Here is a 26220-nt window from a genome sequence, read left to right as displayed (position 1 = left end):
CTTGTAGTTTCAAAAGTCTATCATAAATCTAATCCATAGATTTATGATAAAAAAATTATAAAAGTAGGGTAGACATGTGGATATTATCCGGCTAATCAAAACGTGCATTTATCTAACAGGTACGTTTCCCACAGATCTTATTTTGAGCTATTTTCTAAAATCCTCTGGAGAAATCTCATTGCTTTTTTGTGCTTACTTCCTGGTTTTAGGACGCGCCACTGCAGCTCTCTCGTCTCCTCTTCACACAGCACACTTTTCGCGGCACACGTACTTACAGCCAATCAGCTCTGAATGATTTGAGATGACGTATGGTGGGGATGGTAGCTCCGTGCCCCTCTGGTCATTATTTTTTTGCCACACACATTTCATTACAAAATACTCTGAGCATGCGCAGTGAAGTTTTTACAGTCACGTTCACTTCACAGCGAGAGGAAGGGGCATAATCAGGTTTTGTCCCACATGGCTCTAAACAGCTCAATAGGCACACACTGTGACTGTAGACACACTAATTAGAAGAACACAGACTAAAACAGCAATGTACAGACGAATCAGATGATTAAACATGATCTTAAAATATATTTTATATATGTTTTTATTTTTTTTTTTTGCATTTTTGTAATCATTATTTGTAATACTTTCTGCTGACACTAGGTGGGGCTGTGCCCCACCTGCCCCTAATGACCAGTCGCCACTGGATATGAATGATAATGGCACACATCGACGTCTGCACTCACAGTGCCGCGGACTGTACTTAATGTTACTCTGATCCGGTTACTTATGTTGTGGCAGATATTTAAGTAAGCTTTCTTAGCGCTAATGTTATAATAGTCAGATTGCTCTGAAGATGGGAGGGGATATTCTATTAATGTTCACGTTCACACAGTCAGTTGATTTTGGCCGGCTGTCTTTCCTGCAACGGCAGTTTTTCTGTATTTCCTCTATCCTGTAATATGAATTGATAGCTTTAAACTCCGCACACGGAACTCTGATTGGTCAGCAGGCGGTGCTTTCACTGAGTTGATCTCTTAGCCTGCCACCTAACCTGCTCCGGAGCAGGTTTGCCGCTCAGCATAAGTTACCATGGAAATCTAGCCTGCTAAAAAGAGAACCAGCGTCGTAGGACCGGAAAGCCCGAGATTTCCCTGAATTTAGCCGGCTAAGCGAAAATCCAGCTTCGTAGTACAGGCCTCTGGTGTCCAGGCCAGACTCTAAAGACTTTGCATGGTGTAAAATGCTGCTGCTGCAGTACTAGTGCTGATATCATGTCTACCATCCTCTTAAAATACTCTGTCCAACAATATAAGTCTCATGAAGAAAGGTGTTTTAACGCTTATTCAAAATAGTAGAGAAACATGCATTCTAGTACTCAGGAGGGGACTTTGACAGAGGATTACTAAAAAAAAAGTACTTCATTTTATTGTTGGTAGCAGTCAAAATAATACCGAGTCCAACAGTGTCAGTTTTATTAAGAACTTGCGGTAAAAAAATATTTGTAAAAAAAAAATGAAGAGCAGCTGATTTGAAAAAACAAAGTGGAGAGACGGCTGAGTGACCGCAGTGCAGAATCGCTGTAGCCTATAGTTTAAATCTCCTAACAATGTTGTCCATTTTAGACATAGACTTATTATATTTACATTACAGCCCTTAATAACATTCATTTTCTGGGCTCAATGTGTGTCTTGGCCGTTTTCGTTGTGATCGCTAAATTCACCTTGTTTCCCCTCGTTTATAATATTCTCAACGTTCCAAGCAAACGAGTGCTTTTGTTTTGAAATCACTTCCGCGAGTTTCGCGGCTCCCCCTCCCCCTCCCCCCTCGCTACAATGACCATTAGACCATTTAGTAAGGTAAAAAGCAAAAACGCCTCGCAGACACTCTTCCGTTTACTTGTTTAATAAAGAAAAACAAATGGTCCGTAGATACCAAGCGGCAAACTCTGGGGAAGAGCCGGGACGCCAATACGGAAGTGCCACAAACTGCAGTTCATATATTGGCCGATAGGCGATGACTGCAGAAAGGAGCAATTTCCATAGACCCCAATGTTAAAATGCCCAATTTCACAGCAGAAAAAAAACGTTTCTAGCCCTGGCTCCAATACATTTTATTATGTATATAGTTAGATTCCACCTTCGTGATTATGAATCTGTGAGTGAATTGTTTTCTAACGCGACCCTTTTATTTATATTAGGTCTTAAAGTTTTTGCATAAATTAGGGCGTGGTCACTTTGATGGACAGGTCAGCCTCACTGTCAGCTAACAGCAATTTGTCCACTCTGCTAGGCTACAACGTTAGTTAGTTGTAGTTACTGTACTTGACCCTTTAGCCGTGTTCGTGGTGATTGTGCCTTTTAGGGAATATTGTTACAAATACCAGACAATTAAAATGTCGTGCTGTGCGCTTGAATGTACTAACAGACCTTCCAAGAAGTCTACTCTCAGCTTTTTTCGGTGAGTAAAATGATAATATTATACATGTTAATCCCGTTAGCAGGTGTTTGTGTGCTTGTTAGCTTAGCTTGTTATGTAGCTTATTATGTAGCTTATTAGCCAGCTAAGGACGTAACCCTTTATACATGTGTATATATATATACAGTTTAGTTTATGATTCAGCCTTTTATAGTATATGGCCGGCGGCGGAGTCCGGCATTATAACTGGAGATCAAGGAATGCAGCGAAACGCAGACTTGGTTCGCCTGCAGCCCGCTGTAGTATTAGCTAAATAAATTATGTTGAACAAAGCTTATTAAGCTGAACATCGCCACAATTGTTCTGCTATGTATCGGTACTTATTTTATTTTATTAACGTGTGAATGACAAGCATTAAACATAACAACAAATAGCTCATTATCTTGCAGATTGTCTCGTTTGATTATGAATGTAACGTTTATATAGTGGAACTACACTGTTTTATCAAAACCAAAGTGCCACGCAGTAACTTGGTATGCATGTATTTCAGCAGGAAATGTGCAACCTAGATGACATTTACCAACACAGACTATATAGAAATATTTGTAAAAGTTGTTCATGCGTTATTAAGTGAATATGGCATTAACCCTCCGGTTGTCTTCGGGTCAAATCTGACCGATTTACTACTTTCATCAATCATAACTTTTTTGTTTTACATTCGATTGCATTAAGGATTTATGATATCCTTCACAGTAGACATTTGAACATATAAAATTGCTGATTGACCTTGTCGTGGTGAGTGGGCTTTAAACTAAGACGGGTCATACTGAATAGTCTGTGCACACATTTTTAACATGTGATCTTTCTTTCATGTAGGACGCTTGAGGGAAGTTGCAACGCCTCGGCCAATGTGATGTCTTCCCCACGTGAAAGAGATTGAAGGCATAATTTATAACTTGAGACAATTTTCCAAAAATTATGACTTTTATTGGCTTAGGTAGTAATGGATTATATCTAACACGAATCAAGATCGTATAGAAAAAAAGGAAAGTGTAATCCTTAGTTACATAGGAAAAGATGTAATCGGATTAGTTTGACTTTTTTTAATAATAGGGAAACTCAGGATTACAATCTTATTCAAAACCTGAAAAGAGCATATAGTGTTTGTTGTAAAATGATCAGATGTTCTCTCTTCTCTGGAAGCGGTACTGTTCTGTAGGCTAATACTTTAATTGTGAATCTATACACCTACTGCCTGAGTCAGCTTTATGTATATTATACATTTAAGTAAAAAAATCATATTAATATTTCTTCTCTCCTGTGTTTATTTGCATTGCATTTGATATTGAGGTAATCCAAAAGAAAAATAAAGTTATCAGGTTACAGTACATTACTTTTATATCTTGATACTCACATTAAGTTACTGGTTGCGTTTTTGGCAAGTAGCCCTCCCAACCCTGTACATAAGTTATATCATTTTAATTACTGATACAGTTGTTGCACATCCACACATTTATTTTCTAGTGTACTTAAGTCGTACATTTTCAATGTGAAATAGATCGGATTAAATATAGAGTAAAAGCACAATCTTAAATTATACATTTATAATTTTCCTATGCTTATTGTTAATGTAGTGGTGTTATAAACAAAATGTTGTCGTAAAGGAAATTAAGATGTTTTTTATTTGTTGACAAAAGATTTAAAGTTGATGCTCACAACATGTGGGAACATTTATTGAGAAAAATGTTTCTATTGTAAAACAAATAATTATCTGCATACTGAACAATTTAGAAACTCTCTAAAAGGTATTATTTTCTGTGATGTTACGACCCTGTAGGGATTGTGGGTATTGCATTTCATAATTACATTCTATGGTATGCTTATGACATATTTGATGCCAAAATACATGGGATTAGGGGAGACCTTCTTGGTGTTTGCATTGTCACTGATAAATGACAAGGTAGTATTCATTGTCAAGATTTTGTGTTTTTAAACTTGGGACTCTTTTCAGACTGCTACGGCTTGGGAAAAGATTTGAGCCTTAATGTGTAATGTTTTCTGTATTGTATGGTTAGCTTATCCTTTCATTTGATAGTCAGATTTGGATGTGATAGCTAACATTTTCAGTAAGCAGTAGACAAAAGAAGTGAAAATATGAATGTGATTTATTTTAAATATTTACAGAATTATTTTAACAAATAAAATAACAAAAAACATAATAACAAATTTAAAAAAAAAGTTTGACAGACAGCCATGCCCAGCATGGGCCTGGAGAGCTACAGAGTCCATTGGGGGGAAGAGGGGGGGTGGGATGTGGGGAAGAGGGAGAGCAGCCATGTTAACAGTGTTATGGCTACAGATGTAATATCTAACTCAACATTAGCCATGACAGTCTGGGCTTAGCAAGGGCCTTAGAAAACATACTCTAAAGGCCAAATCCAAAAACAGTGATACTGACATTTTAGCAGTTCACAGTCTTTGGAGATGGTCTTTCAGGCAATTGGCTAGTGACTTTAAAAAAATATCATTTCCCCTAGGGGTGAAATGAACTCTATCTCGCAAAAAAAGCCCAGGACTGTCATGTCTAATGTTGGAGTGGTCAACAATGGCACCATTTAGGCTATGAACAAAAGTAGCGATAACACTGTTAACAAACTTCCGGGCCTTGTCAATTTTGACAGGATTTGCACCAGCCCTCCATCGGCACCTCTGGTTGATCTGGGAGAGCATGATCTTCATGCCAGGGTGCCGATGGTGAAGCTGGTGCAGGTCCTCCTTCATCTGATTCACCAAGTGAACACTGGGCACATCCCCCAAGTCGTTGCCGCCACAGTGGATGAGGAGGACATCCGGGGCTGCTCTTCCTCGCAGGGAGTTGGAAAAGAAGGGGAGGAGACCTCTCCAGCGCAGTCCACCCCAACCGAACCAGCAGGCGCGAAGGTCGAGGCCAAGGTTGCTGCCGATGGTCTCTGTAGCTCTCTGGGCTCCACGCCGGACATAGCTGTCTCCGATTATCCATACAGTCACTATGGGAGGAAAATAAATGAGAGTAACAAATGCTTCAGATAATGAGGAATATCAAATTAAGTATAAAGGGTTGCTCATTTTGTTCCTTTGACAATAACATACAACATAACATATGAAATCACACCTGACGTATATATATATATATATATATATATATATATATATATATACATATATATATATATATATATATATATGTATATATATATATAGTATGTTTGTGTGTAATGTCAACCATCTGAAGTCATGTAAAGTAAGCCAGGACCATCAACTTACAGGTTGTGGAGGAGGTTGCCATCTTTTTTTCTTAATGCTGAAAGAAATAAAAATGGTTTAATCAATATAAAAGCGCCTTTCTTTTTCTACAGTCATATTTAATTTATACTCTCACAGCTGTTGAAACAGTAACATTGGATTAAATGTATATACAATTGATGGTCAAAAAGTATAAATATGCAAATTTTGCATTTGTTAGCCCATGCATATTACACTGTTTATATTTGAATCATGGACAAGCGTTTTTAAACTTGTATAGTGTAATATCAAGAACAGTTAAATCATAGGGAAAAGCTTTGTTTAATTCACAATACGCTAATTCCTTTACATACTGTATAGGCCACAGTTTATGGCTAATTCCATAGGCTAATTCACGCAACACTGGCCATATCTCTGCTAGTTTACAAAGTTGTTACAAATGACATTTATATTTGAAAAACGGTGAAGCACTTAAAAAACAATTGTATAGTGTAGGTTCAAGAACATTTAAATCAAAAGGACAAGTTTTGTAAAGTTACAGGGGATCTTACCTTCAGAACGCCGGGAACGAGGAGCAGTGACCGGAAGCTGGGTTGTTAGCTTACTACTGTGAGCATGTTAGCTTAGCTTCTTAGCCTGAGCTAGGTCTGGAACTTCACGGCCGTTGGCAGAAGGTCCCGCCCTGTCCCGCCTCGTCTCCACCACGGCTAAGCCTCTTTGCCCTTATTTGGATCAGGATGTAGCAGGCGGGAGTTAGACTCAGACGTCACTGTCGAGCCGTTAGTGGCCGACTCCGCCTACTCAGGGCTTCTCGGCAACTCTGCAGAATCCTATGGGGGACGTCACGGACCCTACGTCCATTTATATATACAGTCTATGGTAGATACACGGATTAATCTCCCTCCATCATGTTGATTTGAATCAGAAGTTCTGAACATGAGCCCGCCCCGCTCGACCTTCTGAGCCAATCACAGCGCGATAATGTCCTGCCTTCCGTTTCAACCATACTCCTTCCGTTTCCACTATACTTTCTCTCACACATACATGTATTCTTCTCTTGCATACATATATTGTCTTCATACATACATACATTCTTCTCTTGCATACATATATTGTCTTCATACATGCATATATTATTTATAATATTAAATGTAAACATTGAATGAATGTGCATGAGAGCAAAATGTATAAATATGAGTATTAAAATATATGAATATGAGAACAAAATGTAAAAATGTGTGAGTGAAAAACTTATAAATGTGTGAGTGACAATGTATGAATGTGTTCATTGAAATATGATAATATGAGAGCAGAATGTGTGAGTGTAAATATAAACGTGTGTGAGAGTGAAAATATATGTATGTAAAAGGAGAATGTATGTATGTAAGAGTGAAAATGTATGTATGTAAAAGGAGAATATATGTGTGTAAGAGTGAAAATATATGTATGTAAAAGGAGAATGTATGTATGTAAGAGTGAAAATGTATGTATGTAAAAGGAGAATATATGTGTGTAAGAGTGAAAATATATGTATGTAAAAGGAGAATGTATGTGCGTGAGAGGACCAGTATGAATTACGGCCTGTACGGCCCCTCATAAGATAGAGCTTCATATCCTCTTCATTGAACAGCAGATTTACGGATGATAATTCTCAACAGGGTCCAATCTAAGCCACTTAGAAAGAACTATAGCACCCATTGAGACATTTCCACTTTGTGAGAACCAGCTGTAGTAGAATGTTTTACTTTTTATAGTCAATAGTTGAACCAACCCTCGAGGTGCAGATTAAACGTTGTCTGTTTTATGGATTTAAGGTTCAAGTCAAATAACTTCAGTAATGTACAGATCAGTTGGTGTAAGTGCGTCTTTATAACATGGAGTGCTTTTCAGTGAGTAAATAAATGTATTAAATCAATCCTGCTACTGTAAATATATTTTATTATATATATGTATATATTTATCTTTATATATTTGTATTCCTGAATAGAGGAAATAACAATAAAGTTGACTTTGACTCTGCTGACAGATTGTTTGAGTATCAGCCAAGTTTCAGTGAGTGATCATAAATACATGTTATCTTTGTTGCAGCCATTTTATCTGTATGTTTTATTTGTTAATCTGTTGTAATATTCTCCTGAACACTGGGTGGTGTAGGGGAGCAGGGAAGCATAAAGGGGAGCTCACCAGGACAGGGGGGTTGATTGAAATTGCTTTTATCTCTTTATATAATCAAAATAGACAGTGGTTTTGAGTTGAATAAGTGTGCTCATCTTCATGGTCTTGTGTTAATCAGTCAGTCACTGCCACTACTTAACGGCACCAAAACGATGCCACAAGATGTTGCCCTGTCTGTGAGCAGCTTGTTCTCAAAGTGTTGGGGTTCCTGTTGAATGACCTGCAGCCTGACTGCTGTTTGTGCAGTGTGAATCCACTATGAGTCCCATTTCTGTTATAATCATTCATTTGTTTTAGTATCATGTGAAGTCCATTGTTGGTTCAATAAATACATCATTATAATTTCATTGTGTTCATGTTACCTCATTGCACACAGATGTGTTTTTACATGTTGTTTTGAAAGAGTAGAGTCTTCCCAGTTGTCCTGGAGATGTAATGCTGTGAATGCATGTATAGAACATATAATATACAGGTTTCACCAATGATTTTCAATGACTTCTCCATGACCTTTACCTAATTTTCCATGACCAAAAAAATTACTCTTTCTCAGAAACCACTGAAAATGGTTTATTTTAATATGGAACAGGAAAATAAGGTCTGCATATGAAACATATTGTGCCTTTCTAAAACAAATCAAATAGGCTTACTAGCTTCTAAATGCTAAAGCGTGGAGGTGTGTGGTGCAGTGGGTTGTGCGTTGGTGTTCGGATCAGGGGTTCACAGGTTCAAACCCCACTGCAGTCAGCATGTCGTTGTGTCCCTGAGGCACTTCACCCCAAATTGCTCCTGTGGGGATTGTCCACAGTATTGAGTATGTAAGTCGCTTTGGATAAAAGCGTCTAACAAGTGAAATGTAATGTAATGTAATGTTATATCCGTTAGCATAGCTAGCTAACCAGATGCTAACAACAACATTCCACGTTACCGCTCGCACACTCACAAAATGCGCTCGTGCCACACACACAGAGACCCAGAAGTACTTGTACTGTACTGTATATCATATTATTTTCGATGGCTTTACTGTATAATCAGTATAATAGATTAACAGATCGCCGCTTTCATCTAAACACAAAGCCACGTAATGATAACAAAACAAAGGTCGGGGGTCATTGGTCAAGCAACACACCAATCAGAGAGCAGCAGTGTGCACACCTCAGGCTGTGTTTTATATTTGTATTCTTTATTTCTGATTTATTTCACACAAAAAACTTTTAGTGGAAACGTTTTCACTTATATGATTAAAAAACAAAAAAAACAGCAAAGTGGCAAGGCTTGCCCGCCCTGCGTTGGGGGGGCACAGTGACTCATTTGGGGGGGCATGGCCCACGAATGACCCCCCATGACGCCGACCCTGGTTCAGCATGCAACGCTAGCAGCGAGTCCTGAGCTACCCTAAACTTCTATCATGAACTCCCTGTGACTGCCATACATCCATGGTGACTGCCCGATTTGCATCTCTGCCCGATTTGCATTGCGCAAGCGCGAGATGGTCCACCATATTGGACAGCTACATACGGCCATAGATATATATATAAAGGCTAGATGGCTCAAGGGGGAGTCGCCAGTGTCACTACCTGATCTGCATCCCTGCCCCATCTGCATTGCGCATGTGCGAGATGGTCCGCCATATTGGACAACTCCGTACGGCAACCCAAATAGGACACTTGACGTCTAGATGGCTGACCAATATGCAAATATGCATTGCGCATGCGCGAGTTTTAAACTTAAACGGATGCACGATTTGCATTGCATCTGACAGAATGAAGACTTTTGTATTTTACAACAATTTGAGAGAATACATGTCTAAAGGTGATTACTGATCTAATAACAGAGATTTGTTCTTGAATCAACTTTTTTATGGAAAATCTTTTATGTAATTTTATTTAATTTAAAATAAAATGAAAGACATTCACAGTTAATGTAATTAGATATCAATTATTAATGCCATACATTTTTGCATGCATTCACAGTAAATATGTATTCAGTATGATAGCTGTCTAACAGAAGTTAAATCAATTTCTCACTTATTCTGACAATGTACTTAACCCCAAATAAAAGAACCCAATAAAAAGAGTTGTTAAATAATAGTGAAGTGACGTTGTAATAACAATAACTCATCTCTCGGTTTTTTGAGGTTTTTTTTGTGCTTTGCCAAACGCCACTGTGTCAAGTGTCCTATTTGGGTTGCTGTACGGAGTTGTCCAATATGGCAGACCATCTCTCACATGCGCAATGCAAATCGGGCAGGGATGCAAATCAGGTAGTGACAGCCAGCGTAGCTCACCGGTGGCTATCTTACCACAGTCAACAACTACTCTGGTAGCTGTTGTAAGGTGAGTGATCTGCACAAAAATACTCTTAACTCGCTGAAATCTTGACTGATTTACAAACGGTTTGGTTTATTATAAAGGTTATTAGCATGGCTATGATACAGGATGCTTGGACATGTTGAAAAAAAAAAGAGTCCATGATTATGATTATAAGTATGCAGTATCATAACTACATCATTGATGTTTATAACAAACTAAACCGTTTGAAAATTGGTTGAAAATTGAGCAAGCTATGGTTATTTCAATAGTGCACCATAATGTTATCAATGAGCGAGCTGCCTGTGGCAAGATGGCCGCCATGTGGCAACGTCGGTCTCCATTGGCCAGCAGCGCGGGTGAGTCATCTAGCCTTTATATATATATATCTATGCATACGGCAACCAAAATAGGACACTTGACGTCTAGACGGCTGCCCGATTTGCATTGTGCATGTACAAATATCTATACATCTGACAAAATGAAGACTTTTGTGTTTTACAACAATTTGAGAGAATACATCTCTAAAGGTGAATTTCACCCCACCCTCTCTACAAATGAACGAGGAGGTGCCAGAAGGTGCTACATATATATATATATATATATATATATATATATATATATATATCAGCCGCGGCGTTATGGGTGGGCCTACTGGGCCTAGGCCCACCCACTCTGTCACTGGGCCCACCCATTCATTGATCAAAAATGACCGGGCAAAAATATAGTTTACCAACATTTTCATTTTTGATTATCAAAACTAACAATTAAATAATAAAATAAGAGCAAACATGTGTTTCCCTTTAAAAAAATTATAAAATTAAAAGCAACATGAATTAACGTAATCAGGCAACGTAACATGTGAATTGGACCAAACTCATAGTCGAAGCACGGGAGCAAATACATAGAACGTCTCGCGGGCGCGCGCAGATGAAGGAAGACAGTGGACTACATCTACACACACACACAACATATACCGCACTCACTAACGATGTCACAACAATCGATGTTCAGGTTTTTTAAAAGAGTAAGAACAGAGTCGCCGCCGCCGGAACCAACACACGCATCATCCTCACAGGTTAGGGTTAGAGAGACGAGAGTGTGTTTAATGTTGTGCCCCAGCGCTCAGTCCCTCTGCGGGACGTAGCATCCGTTGGCAGGACAAGAGAAAATAGCATCCCAGGGCCGTCCCTGGCCAACTTGGGGCCCCAAGTGACATTGTGAGATGAGATGAGATGAGATGTGCCCCCCCCCCCCACTGACAGGAGTGAACACAAATGCGTTGGAAACAAAGTACTTTGCAAATATAATTCCTGTAAACAGTTACTTTTTTATACAGTGACGTAAATGGTAAATATGCATGTATGTCAAATATAATTAATGCAAATAAACTACTTCTACTAATAATCATAATCATAATCAATTCAATAATATAAATACTATATTATTTTATTATAATATAGTTGTAATATAGTCAAGACAAAACATGCTTATTACATGCTCAAAAACTGATATTTCTTAAATCTGTATTCAAATGTAGTTCCCTCTGTCAGCAATGTATCAACAACTACACACATTTCTATCAGTATTTCTCTGTGTTGTGGTTGACATGATGATGACTGTTAGGAGTTAAAGGTGGGGTAGGTAATTTTGGAGAAACCAGCTCGTGTGCGCTAGAATTTGAAAATACACAGCCGGAAAAAATCTGCCACTTCCTTACAGAGTAGAGATGGGCGAGTCCTGATTCATCCGGATCATTAACCCGGATCCTAGAAATGAGCTGGTCGTGACGAGTCTCCCCTCTCCATTAACCCGAGTCCTTTGAGTCCCACACTTGGTGTGACGTACAAATTAAAACTATAAATTGCGTCACTCGCTACTCTCTTTATAACATGTAAAATCACATTACAACGTACCCCAAGTCCATCTGCCTACCCTTTAGCAAGTATACAGGATAGCTGCCAGAAGTGATCGTTTGGCTCAGGGGAGGGGACGCGGATCAGTGAAACTTCCTGCAGACTCGTGGGGACTCAGAGGAGCCGACGGCTCCTAACCGTAATAGCATAGCAGATCCAGAGATCCATACTCGTCATGTGCACGAGCATAGCCCCTCCTCCAGCACCCGGCTCCCGCGGCTATATTATGCACGAGTCAACAGCAGACTCGCAGATTCGCAAATCCTGACTCACTGTGCAAAACATAGCAGACTCGTGCGGACTCAGAGCCGTAGCCATATAGCAGCAGATCCAGAGATCCAGCAGACTCGTCATCATGCACGAGTCAACAGCAGACTCAGATTCGCTAATTCGCAAAATGACCTTTTTTTTGTGATCAATATGTTTTATTAAAGCAAAAGACACCACTTTACACACATTTTACACATACAAACACCAGTATTGCAATGATTACGCAGTCCATGAGAAAATATGGGAGGCATATGATTAGATATAATTATATGTTTAATAATAATAATTGTATAATTAAGACATTTTATATATTCTAACTGTTTTGCAATTTTCTATCATTTGTCATTGTTTGTTTCTTTTTGTGTGCTATGTTCAAAATAAACGTTTTGCCAAGTAAGATCCTTATTGGAAATGCAGCTATTACACGCAGGAGACTGTTGCACAACATGACAATTTTGTTAGAAGTCTACATTGAAACTTAATTTAGAGCCGGAAACATAATGGACTTAATCAAAATCGCGGGATCCGTGAATCCAGGTCAATGATCGAGAGAGACCAGTAGCCTACGAGTCAGCGGAACTTCACAGACTCAGATTCGCAAATCCTTACTCACTGTGCAAAACACAGCAGACTCGTGCGGACTCAGAGCCGTAACCATATAGCAGCAGATCCAGAGATCCAGCAGACTCGTCCTCATGCACGAGTCAACAGCAGACTCAGATTTGCCAAATCGCAAAATAACCCTTTTTTTTGTGATCAACATTTTTTATTAAAGCAAAATACACTGTGTAGCGGAGGTTAATATAACGTCAGTTTAATATGCTCGTGAAATGCAACAACTTTTCGGTTTCACCGATAGGATTTCTACGGTCTTGGTGATGCTGACTCATATGACTCAAATGACTCGTATGATCCGGATCTCTTCAATGACTGACTCAGAAGACCCTGAGTCCGTAAAAGGATCCGGATTTGCCATCTCTATTACAGAGCCCCTCCTCCAACACACACGAACGTGCACATGACCAATAAGGGCACGAGATAAGTTTGTGCACAGATGGAAGGCTGACAGGCAGGTAGGCCATCCAGTTATTTTGGGCCGGCTAAAATGATTGGTCGTGCTTTTTACAGCGCTACGGCTTCCACAGATGACAGTTTTTTCTGTATTTATTGTCAAAGCATTTCATATATTCATTGCTATCGGGATGTTAAAGGTGGGGTAGGTATTGATGAATTGTGATCTTCTCGCTCCCAGGAAAGAAACTTAAAATAATGAGACTAATGGAGTCTCTGAAAAGGTTTAAATGGATACTTTAATTAAGTAACGTCGTTATAGAACAAGCATAGGTAAGGAAGAGACAAAAGCCGGTGTTGTCCCTCGGGAGGCTGCAGCGAAGAAGAGAGGTCGTGATGTCCCCTGCGATCTGCTTTATGCTCTTCTCGTTCTCCCCCGCTGTGTAGATTGGGGGACCGCCCTCCACTGTCTTCAATGTTCGACATCGCGTGAAACAGAGGATTTCGACATTTTGTATTCATTGCTTACTTCCATAAGCCTTTTCTCCTCCTTATCTCTTTCATGACTTTTTATTTAATGCTTTATAACAGCTGTAATCGTTAGTTTAGAAATCCAAGAAGCACTTTACGACACAGTTCTCATTTACGGTAACTCCTTCTGACGTCATAGCTCCGTATGTAAACAAAACTTTACAATCAACTGTACCTCCTGTTAATATTCAGCAGTAATAATATCTCGACGTCTATAGATGTAATGTTAAAGTCAGTAGGTGTTGGTGTGCAACACTCCGTGTCATTTTCACTTCACATTCACATTTCTAGGTAACGTAATATTAGCCATATGCTGAATGCTAAACGGAGATGAAAGATTTTCAGAATAAAAGCTTGGCATTGAGATTTTATGAGAACTTCCGGGATTTTCAGAATAAAACAGCTTTTAAACTGACGGTATGTTTTAGACTAAATTATGCTATAAAACATTGATTTTAATTTCTAACAATCCCTCCTTTCACACATTTTAAGGTGTGAACACAATACTGAAATTAATGAGTTCTTCATCTGAACTTTGCATAGTACATAACTCATATCAATAACATACAATCAAAATGGAATGGTTCAAATAACTGTCATCAAAAATACAAAAAAAATACAAAGAATATCTTGGTTAGTCTTCAAACGTAAACATTTTCTTTGTGCATAACTTCTAGTTTTAACATACAATATCACTCTTCAGAATAGCAGCAATTAGCTTGGTATCAGAACATTTCTTACTCCCTCCTTTCACAGAAATCGTTCCTATACCACTTTTAGTGTTAAGGCACTTGTTTTACAAAGTATAAAGAAACATACCATTTGAGAATCGCATCAATAATAACTTACAGGGTTGCCAACTTTGGGTACCTGGCTGGTAATCTGCCATTAGCACAAAAATATAGTTTACTTCTTGTTAGTTCAATAATGGCTTTTGTCATGGTACTATCAGTGTTGCTGCGAAAAACCACACCCTTGGTGTTGCTAATGCGTCTTAATAGCTCTAGGATTAGAGGATTGGCTGACACTGCTAAACAAACAAATCATGACAAAATAATATTTCTTTAAACTAGAGGGAAAATACGAACTATTCTCACAGAGGGTTACACGCAGAAGAACATGAAGGGCTGATGCCCCTCACTTAAAAATAGATATTGCCTTTTGCACTACTTTATAAATCAGCAAATTCACTTGAACATAAATAAATGAAACTGTTGTAAAAACCCTACAACTTCTTCATCCAAGCTCAGTGTTATGTTATTTAGTTGGCAGCTCATGCCTTAAAACAGAAACTTCAGACCTATTATAAAAATGTGTTTGTGAGAGAAAGTAATCTGACTCCATATATTCCTCAACTTATAATAAATGAAGTTCCCCTTTGAACACAGCCCCGGTCTTCTGACGGGGTCTATTTATGTACTGGCTGGTAATGGTTGTGCCAGTTTCTGTCGCTCTGTCACTGTTCTCCCGCTAACAGTCACTCTCTAGTTCTGCTGGGTTCTTGTTGACTTCTTCACTGGTTTGAGACAAGCGTTCTTATTGAAACACCTCCCTTTGTAGCCAGACTTCACCACAGCAGAATCGAGTTTCTGTTTTCAGGTCTCAACAGCTCCACATCAGGTGTATCTTCGCCCCTTGAACTGCAGTCGATGTAAACAGGAGGACTTGGTAAGGACCCTCCGTCTTGGGCGAGGACTAGGCTTTCATCTTCATCTTTTGGGCGTAAACCCATTGTCTTCACTAGCTGTGTGGACACAATAGTTTTCTGTGTGGGGGAACAACATCACTCGTAATCTCTTTCCTTCTCATAATTACAAAAATAGTCTGCTAAATGTTCTACTATGTTTTCATCTTCTTCTACTAATCTGTGGATGATTTATATTTAAATGCAATATGCTACTCACGATTGTTAAATACCATTCAACACATTCATGTTTGGAAATCCTGTTCCTCTTTGACATCCCTGAGACCCCCTGCCTCTGTTGTAGTCATGGAAACCTCCCCTGGGGTAACTGTGTGGAGGGCCGTTTGGGGCTTGTTGCTGTGTGGTGCAATGTTCTGGTACTTGTAGCATCCTGTGGTGCGGACAATCTCTGGACCAATGGCCTGCGAATGCTCTTAACTTAGTGTCATTTGGTGACATATTTCTTAAGTAGTTGGATATAGTTATTAAATGTATCAAAGATGAATTACTAATCTACTGAATAGTACCTTCGTTCCTGATAGAAAATATCCTATGTCATCCGAACTTAACTTTAAAATCTGGGAATGTATTTATTTTTATTTTTTCAAATTTGTTCTTCTTTTTTCTTTTTTTTAAAGATTAAGTAAATAAGAATTATGCAAATTAAAAAATCTGAAATTAAAAAAATTAAAATTGTACAGTGTATGGTTTTGACTTTGAAAATGTGAAAAATAGAAATCTTGTGAAAATCTAACTTTACTGTGTATAGTATATGCTAATGTCATAACATGTGTTTACGCCATAGACTGTATATATAAAGGTAGCGACACGGACCGTTAGCCCCGCAGTCATCCGGTTCGACCTGATTATGGCTGACTGTGTGACTGACCCGAGCCTCGTCGTTGTGATAGCTCCGCCTCTTCGCTCCAACCCCCCCTCCCTCCCCCCACATCTACAGGGGAAAATTACTTTTGCGACACATTCATCGCAAGAAGTGTAGCAAAAGTCAAGGCCGCAGATTCGTCGATTTATACTGCCACAGAGCAGATTCGTGAAGTTGTAATGACTGATTTGAGAGGTTGTAATAACCAAGTTGCAGTTGTAATGGGAAATATATTTAAAAAATATTTTTTTTCTGCAAGTTTTTTTTTTGGACCGGAAGTAGATGGGCGTGACTTCGCCACTCTATAGAGTGGCGAAGTCACGCCCACTTACTTCCGGGTAATGGGACCTTATTTCGGAAAAATTATACATTGAAGTAAATGGGGAGAGAAAACGTATCTTTCGATCCCGTTTGAATTGTGCCATGAATTACACATATGATGTTTGTCAATCTTAAAAAATAATTTCCATGTCAAAAAAGTCACAGTTTGTCGTAAAACTGTTGAAATATAAGACTATGAAAAATACGTAACTAGAAAGACTACAAATCCCAGAGTCGCGTAAGTGATGTCACAATTGTTTTCCTCCACCATTCAGATACCTAAGATCAGCGCAATATAGATATAATCTATCTATAAGATAACTTTAACAAGATGCCTGTGTGCTTAGTACCAGGTTGTTATTATACCAGCAATGGGTCTTGCTCGTTCTTTCGCTTCCCGTCTGATGAAAGGACCAGGAGTACTCTGGATTAAGCTAGCTAGTAGCTAGCACGTTAGTTAGCATTACAGCCTTGTCATTTTTATTAGCCTTAACATGAAGTAACATTAAGTAACCCAAAATGTTAAACAGTAAGAGTAGTCATATTTCGTGAACCCTTTGAATAGTACTGTCACCGGTGTGATCATTCTATAATACACCATTTAAGCCCGGGGGAGAAATGCTAACGCTAACGCTAGCATAGACGATCTTCTCTACTTCATGCTATCTGCACAAATGGTTGACATTAAACATTAAAACGACCAGGCAGTTCAGAGAGAATCAAAGGAAGGCAGGCAGGCAGCTTTGCATGACATTCTTCAGGACGTGTTTCATTGTGGTGATAGTGAGGATAGTCAATCGTTATGTTGACAAGACAGTAGTGACGGCCATCTTGGTGACGTGTGTTGTTGACCAGAGATGTAGTTCATTGAGCGTTTCACACAAACAAATGTGTTACTTCACAGTTTTACGACACTTTTTTATTTGTTTGACTTGCAAAATTATCTTTTAAATTGACAAACATCATATGTGTAATTCGTGGCACAATTCAAACGGGATCGAAAGATAATCTTTCTCTCTCCATTGACTTCAATACATAATTTTTCCGAAATAAGGTCCCATGGAGGTCAACCGGAAGGGGAGGGACTTCGCCACTCTATATGGCAGATCAACTCGTGCATTGCAAATCGGGCAGACATGCAAATCGGGTAATCACAGATGTATTCAAACTGATTTCGTCCCTCAGATGTCACTCCCCCGATGACAGCGGCGTACCTGGAGGTGACTGATCTGAACTCCAAAAAAGTGAAATATATTCCCGTCCCGAGGTAAACACATGCACCTGTTTCCTATTGTGTCTTACTCTGACTTTTTACAATACTTTATAATAATTAGAACATCATTTTGCCTCCTCTAGCACCAGCTAGTGGGCGGAGAAAGCATTGCATGGAGAAATATTGATTCATTGTCTTATGATGTTCTGATGACAGATTTTTGTGCATACATTTTTTAATGTACTACAAAAAAGTTAACGTAAAAAAACAGCCTCAGGTGACATACAATAATGCAAAAATATATATGCAAATATGAATAAATATTTAGATTTTGATTCATGCTATATATTCTCTGATATAACAATAGTTTATTTACAAGAGAAAATCTCAAAAGTAAAAGGACATAAAATACAATATTTTGTCTGAGATATTGCAAGAATTAATCAGAAAGTCTCTGAGATTAAACTCCCCAAAACAGTCAAATCGTCCGAAAATATTTATTTTTTTGACAAGAGACAAATTGGGATGTTCTGTATAAGTCACTTAGTTATTTAGATGTGTGTGGAGGAAACTTCTGTGTAGTAATGCATGGAGTCACCGACTCAGGAAGGAGACACGGTGAGAGTTGGAGCTTTGATGTCAAACACTGATGGGTTTATTCAGAGTATTCGGCCGGAGGATTCACATCACAAATCAAAGAGTCAGAGGTTCTGACCACACGGTAGAGTTGCCACGTCAATTCTGAAGAACCTCTCTCTATGCTAGACCTTTTAACTGGTTCACAGAGAGAAATCAACATCTCTGAAGGAGTAGACTAAACACTGAATCACCTGCGTCCGACGCTCATGGCCTCAAGGATTTCACATCCTAGAGCCCACAAACACCGATAAAGAAGTGCCTCAGCGTTCTCACAACAATTACCCTTCGTGCCAGTCAAGTTGACCGGTCTCACACTGGTGACAACAACACATATGGCACCAAGGCCTTTCCTTAAAGGAGATAACACGTCACAGAGCAAAAGGTTAGATATCTAGAAGAATTATTCCTTAACAATGTGTGCCTTATTTCATGTGGAATATCAGATTTTTACCGGCTCATCTAAATGAAAATTTTCACCGCAATTCATAACATTTTTGACCAATTTACGTCAATTTTGGGGGAAAAAACATAACTTTTTTCTTTGATCATTTTAAACCAATAAAAGCCCGGGCAGAACATCTTTAAAAAATAATAGCAAATCACATAATTTTTCTTGTCAACAGACAACGTGTTTGGGATGTTCTGTGTAAGTCACATTTTTGCCTTATTTACTATTGGATATCAGATTTTTACCTTTTCACCTAAATAAAAAATATTCACCGCAATTTTGACCAATTTACGTCAATTTGGGGAAGAAAATTACTTTTTTCTTTGATTTTAACATTTTAAACCAAGAAAAGCCCAGGCAGAACATATATTTTTTGTATACATATATTGTATAAAAGCAATAAAAGTTCACATTAGAGAACAGTTTAAATCTTGGGACAGTCTTGATGCCCTTTTTATTACTTGTTTTACTGTGTTTTAATTCAACTACCTCTTTGTGTCATATTTTGTTACGTAAATTGTTAATGTATAAGACAAAAATCTCAAATTTAAAAGGAAAGGATATACAATATTTTTTCTGAGATAGTAGCGTCAAATCACATTATTTTTCTTGTCAAGAGACAACGTGCCTGCTCATCTAAATCAAAGATATTCCCCGCAATTCATAGATGTCTTGACCAATTTACGTAATTTTGGGGACAACAACACAACATTTTCCCCGCTGTGGGACTAATAAAGGTTTTCTGATTCTGATTCTAATCATTTAAGACCAGGAAATACCCAGAGAGAACATCTTAAAAAAATTGTCAAAGTGCAAATCTAGGGACAGCCTTGATGCCTTTTGTTGTGAAAATAGTGAATGTACTCTTCCAATATCATGATAACAAAGGTATCCCAACTGTAGCTGTGTACATGACAGGATATATGATTACCTAGAAGAGCATCAGGACTGTTTTAGGCATATGATAGCTATGTGACAACGATGTCATATTTTTTATGAGTTTTTGTTGTGACAGTGGGTGTTTCTCAATCGCGAGTACGCTTGCTTGGTAGCACATGTCTGCCGAGCATCTTGCTTCAGAAGCGAGTCAAGAATACTTCCTGGCATTCGGAAAACGAAGTGTGGAACACGCTAGCAAGTGTGCAGGTGTGCGTCATATGAGAGGCCCCGCCTTACATCTTCCGCCACAGATTTGGGGAAATTGGTCTGTGCGCAAAGCATTGTGGGGATTTTAAGACCGCAAAGTCTACTCATGTGCAGCCTCGATATTTCTCCAAACGGAGTACGCCGGGCTCGGTAGATTTCCAAGTATGCTGGAGATTGGAACAGTACTTCGGCGGCACTCGATGACGTAGTATGCTTGAAATAGTGGCTCTGAAGCAGCTTTACTCGCGATTGAGAAACACCCTCGGAGTCTGACGTGCTGCTCTCTGATCTGGGGTCAGGGGGCGTGGTCACGGTGGATATGGGGGGGTACGTCAGACTCTGGGAGACGGGACTGGACAACCTGCAGCGCTCTCTGATGGAGTGGAGGAACATGATCGGGACAGAGGACGGCAGACCTCTACAGGTAAGAATATTACTTTGTTTGGGAATCGTAACCCTCGTGCTGAAGTTAACTGAAAAGAAAGTGCTCTTTAGAAGATAATTACATGATGTCCACAGACTGGCATTTAAAGAGTAGTTGGTAGTTATGATCAATTAATTGGTATAAAGATTGTACTCAGTGTAAGTGGATAATAATATTTACATCTAATATTATGTTAGCTTTATCAATTTTTCTGCACATTTTTTGATTTTCTGAAAAGCACACGGAACTATTTAGAATTTTGAGATTCTTCAGAAAAAGTCAAAATGATTTATTTCACAGAATTTTGAGATTTAAAAAAAATTGTCTGATTATTTTTTCCCAGAATTATGAAAAAAATCTCAATTTTGACTAATTTCTGAAAAATTCAAAATTCAGACTTTTTTTACAGAATTATGAAAAAAGTTAAAACCTTGATTTTTTTTTCAGCGTTATAAAAAAATAAAGATTTTTCATATTTGTGAAAAAGAATATCGGAATATTTATTTTGCAGAATTCTGAAAAAGTCAAAATTCTGTTTTTTTCCCCCCAGAAATAGGAAAAAAGTCAAGTTTTTGACCAAAAGTAAAAAGTCAAGTCTAAATTCAGACTTTTTTCAATAAAAATATTGAAAAAAATGAGAAAGTGTGAAGCCATAAATGTGCCTGCATTTTCTCTCACCACCACAGAGGGGTGCATTCTCTCCTCACAGTACATCAACATTACCACTGATGTATTACATTTTGTTGTAAATGTTGTAAAGTAAAGTATAAAGTATGTTATATACATGCATTCACAGCATTACATCTCCAGGACAACTGGGAAAACTATTATTTCAAAACAATATAAAACACATTTGTGTGCAATGAGGTAACATGAACACAATGAAATTATAATGATGTATTTATTGAACCAACAATGGACTTCACATGATACTAAAACAAATGAATGATTAAAACAGAAATGGGACTCATAGTGGATTCACACTGCACAAACAGCAGTCAGGCTGCAGGTCATTCAACAGGAACCCCAACACTTTGAGAACAAGCTGCTCACAGACAGGGCGCCCTCTTGTGGCAGCACATGCTCTAAATATTGAGAGATATATGTTAATAAAACAAAGGATGACACAAAACAATGTTGGTGCCGTTAAGTAGTGGCAGTGACTGACTGATTAACACAAGTCCATGAACATGAACACACTTACTGATGACCTTTTCTTTGGTAACATTAAGCTGTCTTTGGCTCTTTTCTGCTGTAACAATGTAAATGTACCCTCTGTGGGACTAATGAAGGTATTCTGATGTTCGACTCAAAACCACTGAGTAAACAGCAATACTGTATATTCTGATAATATATAAACAAATCAAACGTTCATACACCCCCCCTGTCCTGGTGAGCTCCCTTTATGCTTCCCTGCTCCCCTACACCACCCAGTGTTCAGGAGAATATTACAACAGATTAACAAATAAAACATACAGATAAAATGGCTGCAACAAAGATAACATGTATTTATGATCACTCACTGAAACCCAAACAATATGTCAGCTTAAATGAGTCAAAGTAAACTCCTCTGTTTGTGTTACACAGACATTCTGTTTCTCACCATCCCAAAGAATAAACATATATACAAAGAAATATATACATACTGTACATACACACCTTTACACCCACTTATACACACATTTAGAGGCAAGTTTAGTGCTTTAAACAGATGAAGTCATTATCGTGGGTGACTTCAATATTCATGTTGACAATAAAGATAGCCTTTCTATTGCATTTAACCCTCTATTAAACACATGTAAAATGTGTGATATAAAAATCATTTGTGATTGATTGATTGATTAAACATTTAAAGTAGCATGATTGATTTAATACATTTATTTACTCACTGAAAAACAATCCATGTTATAAAGACGCACCTACACCAACTGATCTGTACATTACTGAAGTTATTTAACTTGAACCTTAAGTCCATAAAACAGACAAAGTTTAATCTGCACCTTGAAGTTTGGTTCAACTATTGATTATTAAAAAGTCAAAGCTTTTGGTACCACTTTACAATAAGACTACCCTCATAAAGGGTTCATAATTAGGTTATGAATTAGGTTGTAAACACTTTATGAATCATTAAGAACCATTTATAAACCAGTTCTAACGTAGTTTTCATACATCAACACAGGCTCACTATTTGGCAAGATGACTAAGCCTTATATTGGCTACTCAGCGAGAATCAAATCAGTGAGCAACAGATAGCAAGGATGCTGGCTGATGAAGAAGATGAAGTAAGCTAGGTAGCCAATATAAGACTTAGCAGTGCAGATAAATATGGGCTCACTATTTGGCAAGCAACCGGTCACAGTTGCCCTGTTTATCGCATGTCTTATAAAAGCTTATTAATGATGTATAAAGTGTTCACAACCTAATTAATAAATGAATTACAAACTATTCGTAAACCCTTTATAAGGGTAGTCTTATTGTAAAGTGGTACCAAACATTGTACTACAGCTGGTTATAAAAAATACTCACAAAGTGGAAATGTCTCAATGAGTGCTAGTTCTTTCTGAGTGGCTTAGATTGGACCCTGTTTGAGAATTATCATCCAGAAATCTGCTGTTCAAGAAGATGATGTTCCATCGGCTGACGTGATGATGATGAGTCAGTGTGAAGATCATTGGATGGTGCACTTGGTTGTATCATCTTGTGTTTTTGGTTGTACTTGTTCAAGGCTACTCACGTCTTGTGTCTTATTCTCTTGATTCTGGTCTTGCGTTTCATTTATACAAATCTTTACCAAGGCGTTTAAGCTACTGTATCTGAAGCCGCTGGAGTCTTCAGTTTGTTTTCTGGCCTCCTCTTCATATTTCAGCTTGGTTTTTATCAATTCTTTTTCATAATTTTCCTCCATTTGTTGTATCTTCTCCTCCTGTTCTCTTCTCTTTCCGTCTTCTTCTTTCCTCAGTAGTTCATGTTTGTCTTTCTCCTGCTCGTACTCTTCTTGCATCCTTTGAAGTCTTGTTTGCTCCTCTTGTCGTCTCTTTTCATTTTCTTCTTGTTGTCTGATCCGCTCTGCTTCTCTCTCCTTCTCCCATTCTGCTTTCTGCTTTTTTATCTCTTCTTTGTTCTGCTCTCTTTCTTCGTCAAGTTTTTTCTCCCATTCCTTTCGTTGAATTTCTTCCTGTCTTTTCTTCTCTTTCTCCTCTTCCACTCTCTTCTCCTCATCTCTCCTTCTCTCCTCTCGTTCCTTGTTGATATTTTCCTCCATTTCTTGAAGCTGTCTGTCTCTCCTCTTCTCACTTTCGTCTCTCTCTTCTTTCATTTTTCTCTTCACTGCTTCAATTTCCTCTTCGTGTTTTCGTTGCAGCTCCTCCCTCTCTCTCTGCATTTCTTCTTCCTTCTCCTTCAGGATCTTCTCCACTTCCTTCTTTATGGCCGCCTCGGTCTCTTGAAACATCTCTGAGGTGAAGCAGCTGCCGCCATTTTCCTTCAGCATTTTGTTGGTCTTCTCCATCAGCTCTCTGACTTGACTGTGGTTGGTCTGATTGTTATTGAAGACTTGGTATCTCCCTCCACAGTCCTTTATCAGTTTTTCCAAGAGGTCATCAGATTGTATGTAACTCTTTATTGTTCGACCCTTCAGCTCATCTCCTCTGGTGAATATAGGGATGATGAAATCTCCAGATCTCTTGCCAAAACATTCTTTGATCAGTTTCACGGTGTCTTTTTCCTCCTTGGTAAATCGGCCGATCTGCAGCACCAGTAAGAACACATGAGGTCCAGGAGACAACAAGCTGGTGCATTTCCCAAGCTGCTCTTGAACTTCATCAGTGAAGTTGGACAGTGTTGTGTCAAACAGACCGGGGGTGTCCACCACAGCGACAGGACGTCCGTCAATCTCTCCTGTTGCTTTCGTGCAAAACTTGGTCACTGACTTTGAGCTGACAGATGATTTAAAATATTCTTTGCCCAAAATGGTGTTTCCAGTTGCACTCTTCCCACTGCCAGTCTTCCCAATCAGCACCATCCTGAGACACTCTCTGTTCTGACTTTCATCAACATCTCCCTCCTGAGTTTTATTTTGAACGCCCTGCAGTTCAGCTTTAAGTCTTCTGATAGTGTTATCCAGCTCTACAACTTTCTCCAACTGAGCCTTGGTGAACATGTCCTTTGTAAAGCTCCTAGATCCTGTACCTCTCATCTCTTGCACAGCATCCAACAGCTCTGGGATCTGCTGCTGGTCCTTGATGTTGAGAACAACATGTCTTCCTCCACATCTCTGACGGAGCTCCTGGAGGTCCTTGTTCTTCTTTAGTAAGTTAACAACAGCTGGAGCTGTAGGATCTGACTCCACAGTGGACAGAATCAAGGTGAAGTCGTTGACTTGAGAGCTGAATGTGTTCTGGAGGGTCTCTATCTCTCCCTTGTCTTCATCAGTGAGGGGACCCACAGGTAGGACCAGGATGAAGGCATGGACACCTTCAGGATCACAGAGGGAGATACACCTGAATGATTCCTCCATCACTTCCTCCTGAGGTGTTCCACACAAAGCAGGGAGCTCCACCAGGGAAACCCTGCGTCCACACACCTCTCCCTGATGTTTAACACACTCTGAGGAGTTGGAGACTGAAGGAAGCTCTCTCTGACCTAAAATGGCCTCGGCTGCTGAAGTCTTCCCTGCTCCTTCCCTCCCACACAGAACCAGGTTTAAAGCTGGTTTGTCCTCAGACACTGAAAAGGAAAACACAGAATTAGAAAAATTACTCTTCAACAAAAACCTAAATAGGATAATTAACCAATGAAAGGGTAATATATTTTAAAAGGTGGACTTGAGTAAATGTGTCAGCTGTTATCTAAAAACTAGCAAAATCACCAAAGAGCTTGCATACATTAAATGGAGAAAAAAAGGATGGTGTACCCATAATCTAAAAAACTGTGATTTTAGATTTTAATTTACATTAAATAATTTTGACTCAGTTCTGTTAAACTCACAGGCAGGTGGCAGAAATTCATAGCTGCTGCTCCGCTTCACAGGTTGAAAATCTTCTGACACTAAAATAAATCAGAACATTCACAACATATTTCATGAATACTTGAGGAAGGATTGGTTGTTCTTTTTAAATGATGTCAATGTATGTTGTGTAATATATCACAATAAACAGCAGATTCACAGAAATGTTACTAAAGTACAAAGGTTAGAATTCTTTATATTAATTATCCACAATCAGAGATGGGGTCGTTACTAAAAAAAAGTAATATATTACATATTACTTTTAAAAAAAAGTAATGTATTACTTTACTTCGTTACTCTCTAGTCTACATAAAGTAACTCGTTACTTTACTCGTTTCTTTATATTACTTTTGCGTTACTCAGCAACAGCCTATAGCCAAAACTTAAGACGTAGGCCCAGGCCCGGTTCTACGGGGGTGCATAAGGGTGCATTGCACCCTCAGTTGAGTCGTTATGCACCCTCATTTGAAAAATGAAAAGTGAAGAAAAAAATAAATAAATAAAAGTGAAATATATTACATATATAATAACAATAATAATAATAGTAGTAATAATAATAA

General features: G+C 38.6%; 1 protein-coding gene across 1 annotated transcript in view; it reads right to left on the bottom strand.

Moving 5' to 3' along the window:
* Positions 1–23079: 23079 nt before the first annotated feature.
* The window catches only part of LOC117496240 (GTPase IMAP family member 8-like), a 4208-nt gene continuing 1067 nt past the window's right edge, over positions 23080–26220 (bottom strand). Inside the window, exons 3-4 of the mRNA XM_034147986.1 lie at positions 25642–25701; positions 23080–25380 (exon numbers count right to left, since the gene is read on the bottom strand). Of these exons, the coding sequence (XP_034003877.1) occupies positions 23324–25380; positions 25642–25701 (2117 nt within the window). The 3' untranslated portion in view covers positions 23080–23323. The remainder of the gene's footprint in view (positions 25381–25641; positions 25702–26220) is intronic.

This window comes from Trematomus bernacchii, unplaced genomic scaffold, assembly GCF_902827165.1.
Source record: "Trematomus bernacchii unplaced genomic scaffold, fTreBer1.1, whole genome shotgun sequence".
Classification (NCBI taxonomy): domain Eukaryota; kingdom Metazoa; phylum Chordata; class Actinopteri; order Perciformes; family Nototheniidae; genus Trematomus; species Trematomus bernacchii.
Note: the sequence above shows the minus strand (reverse complement) of the source record. Positions and strands in the feature narration are given on the sequence as shown.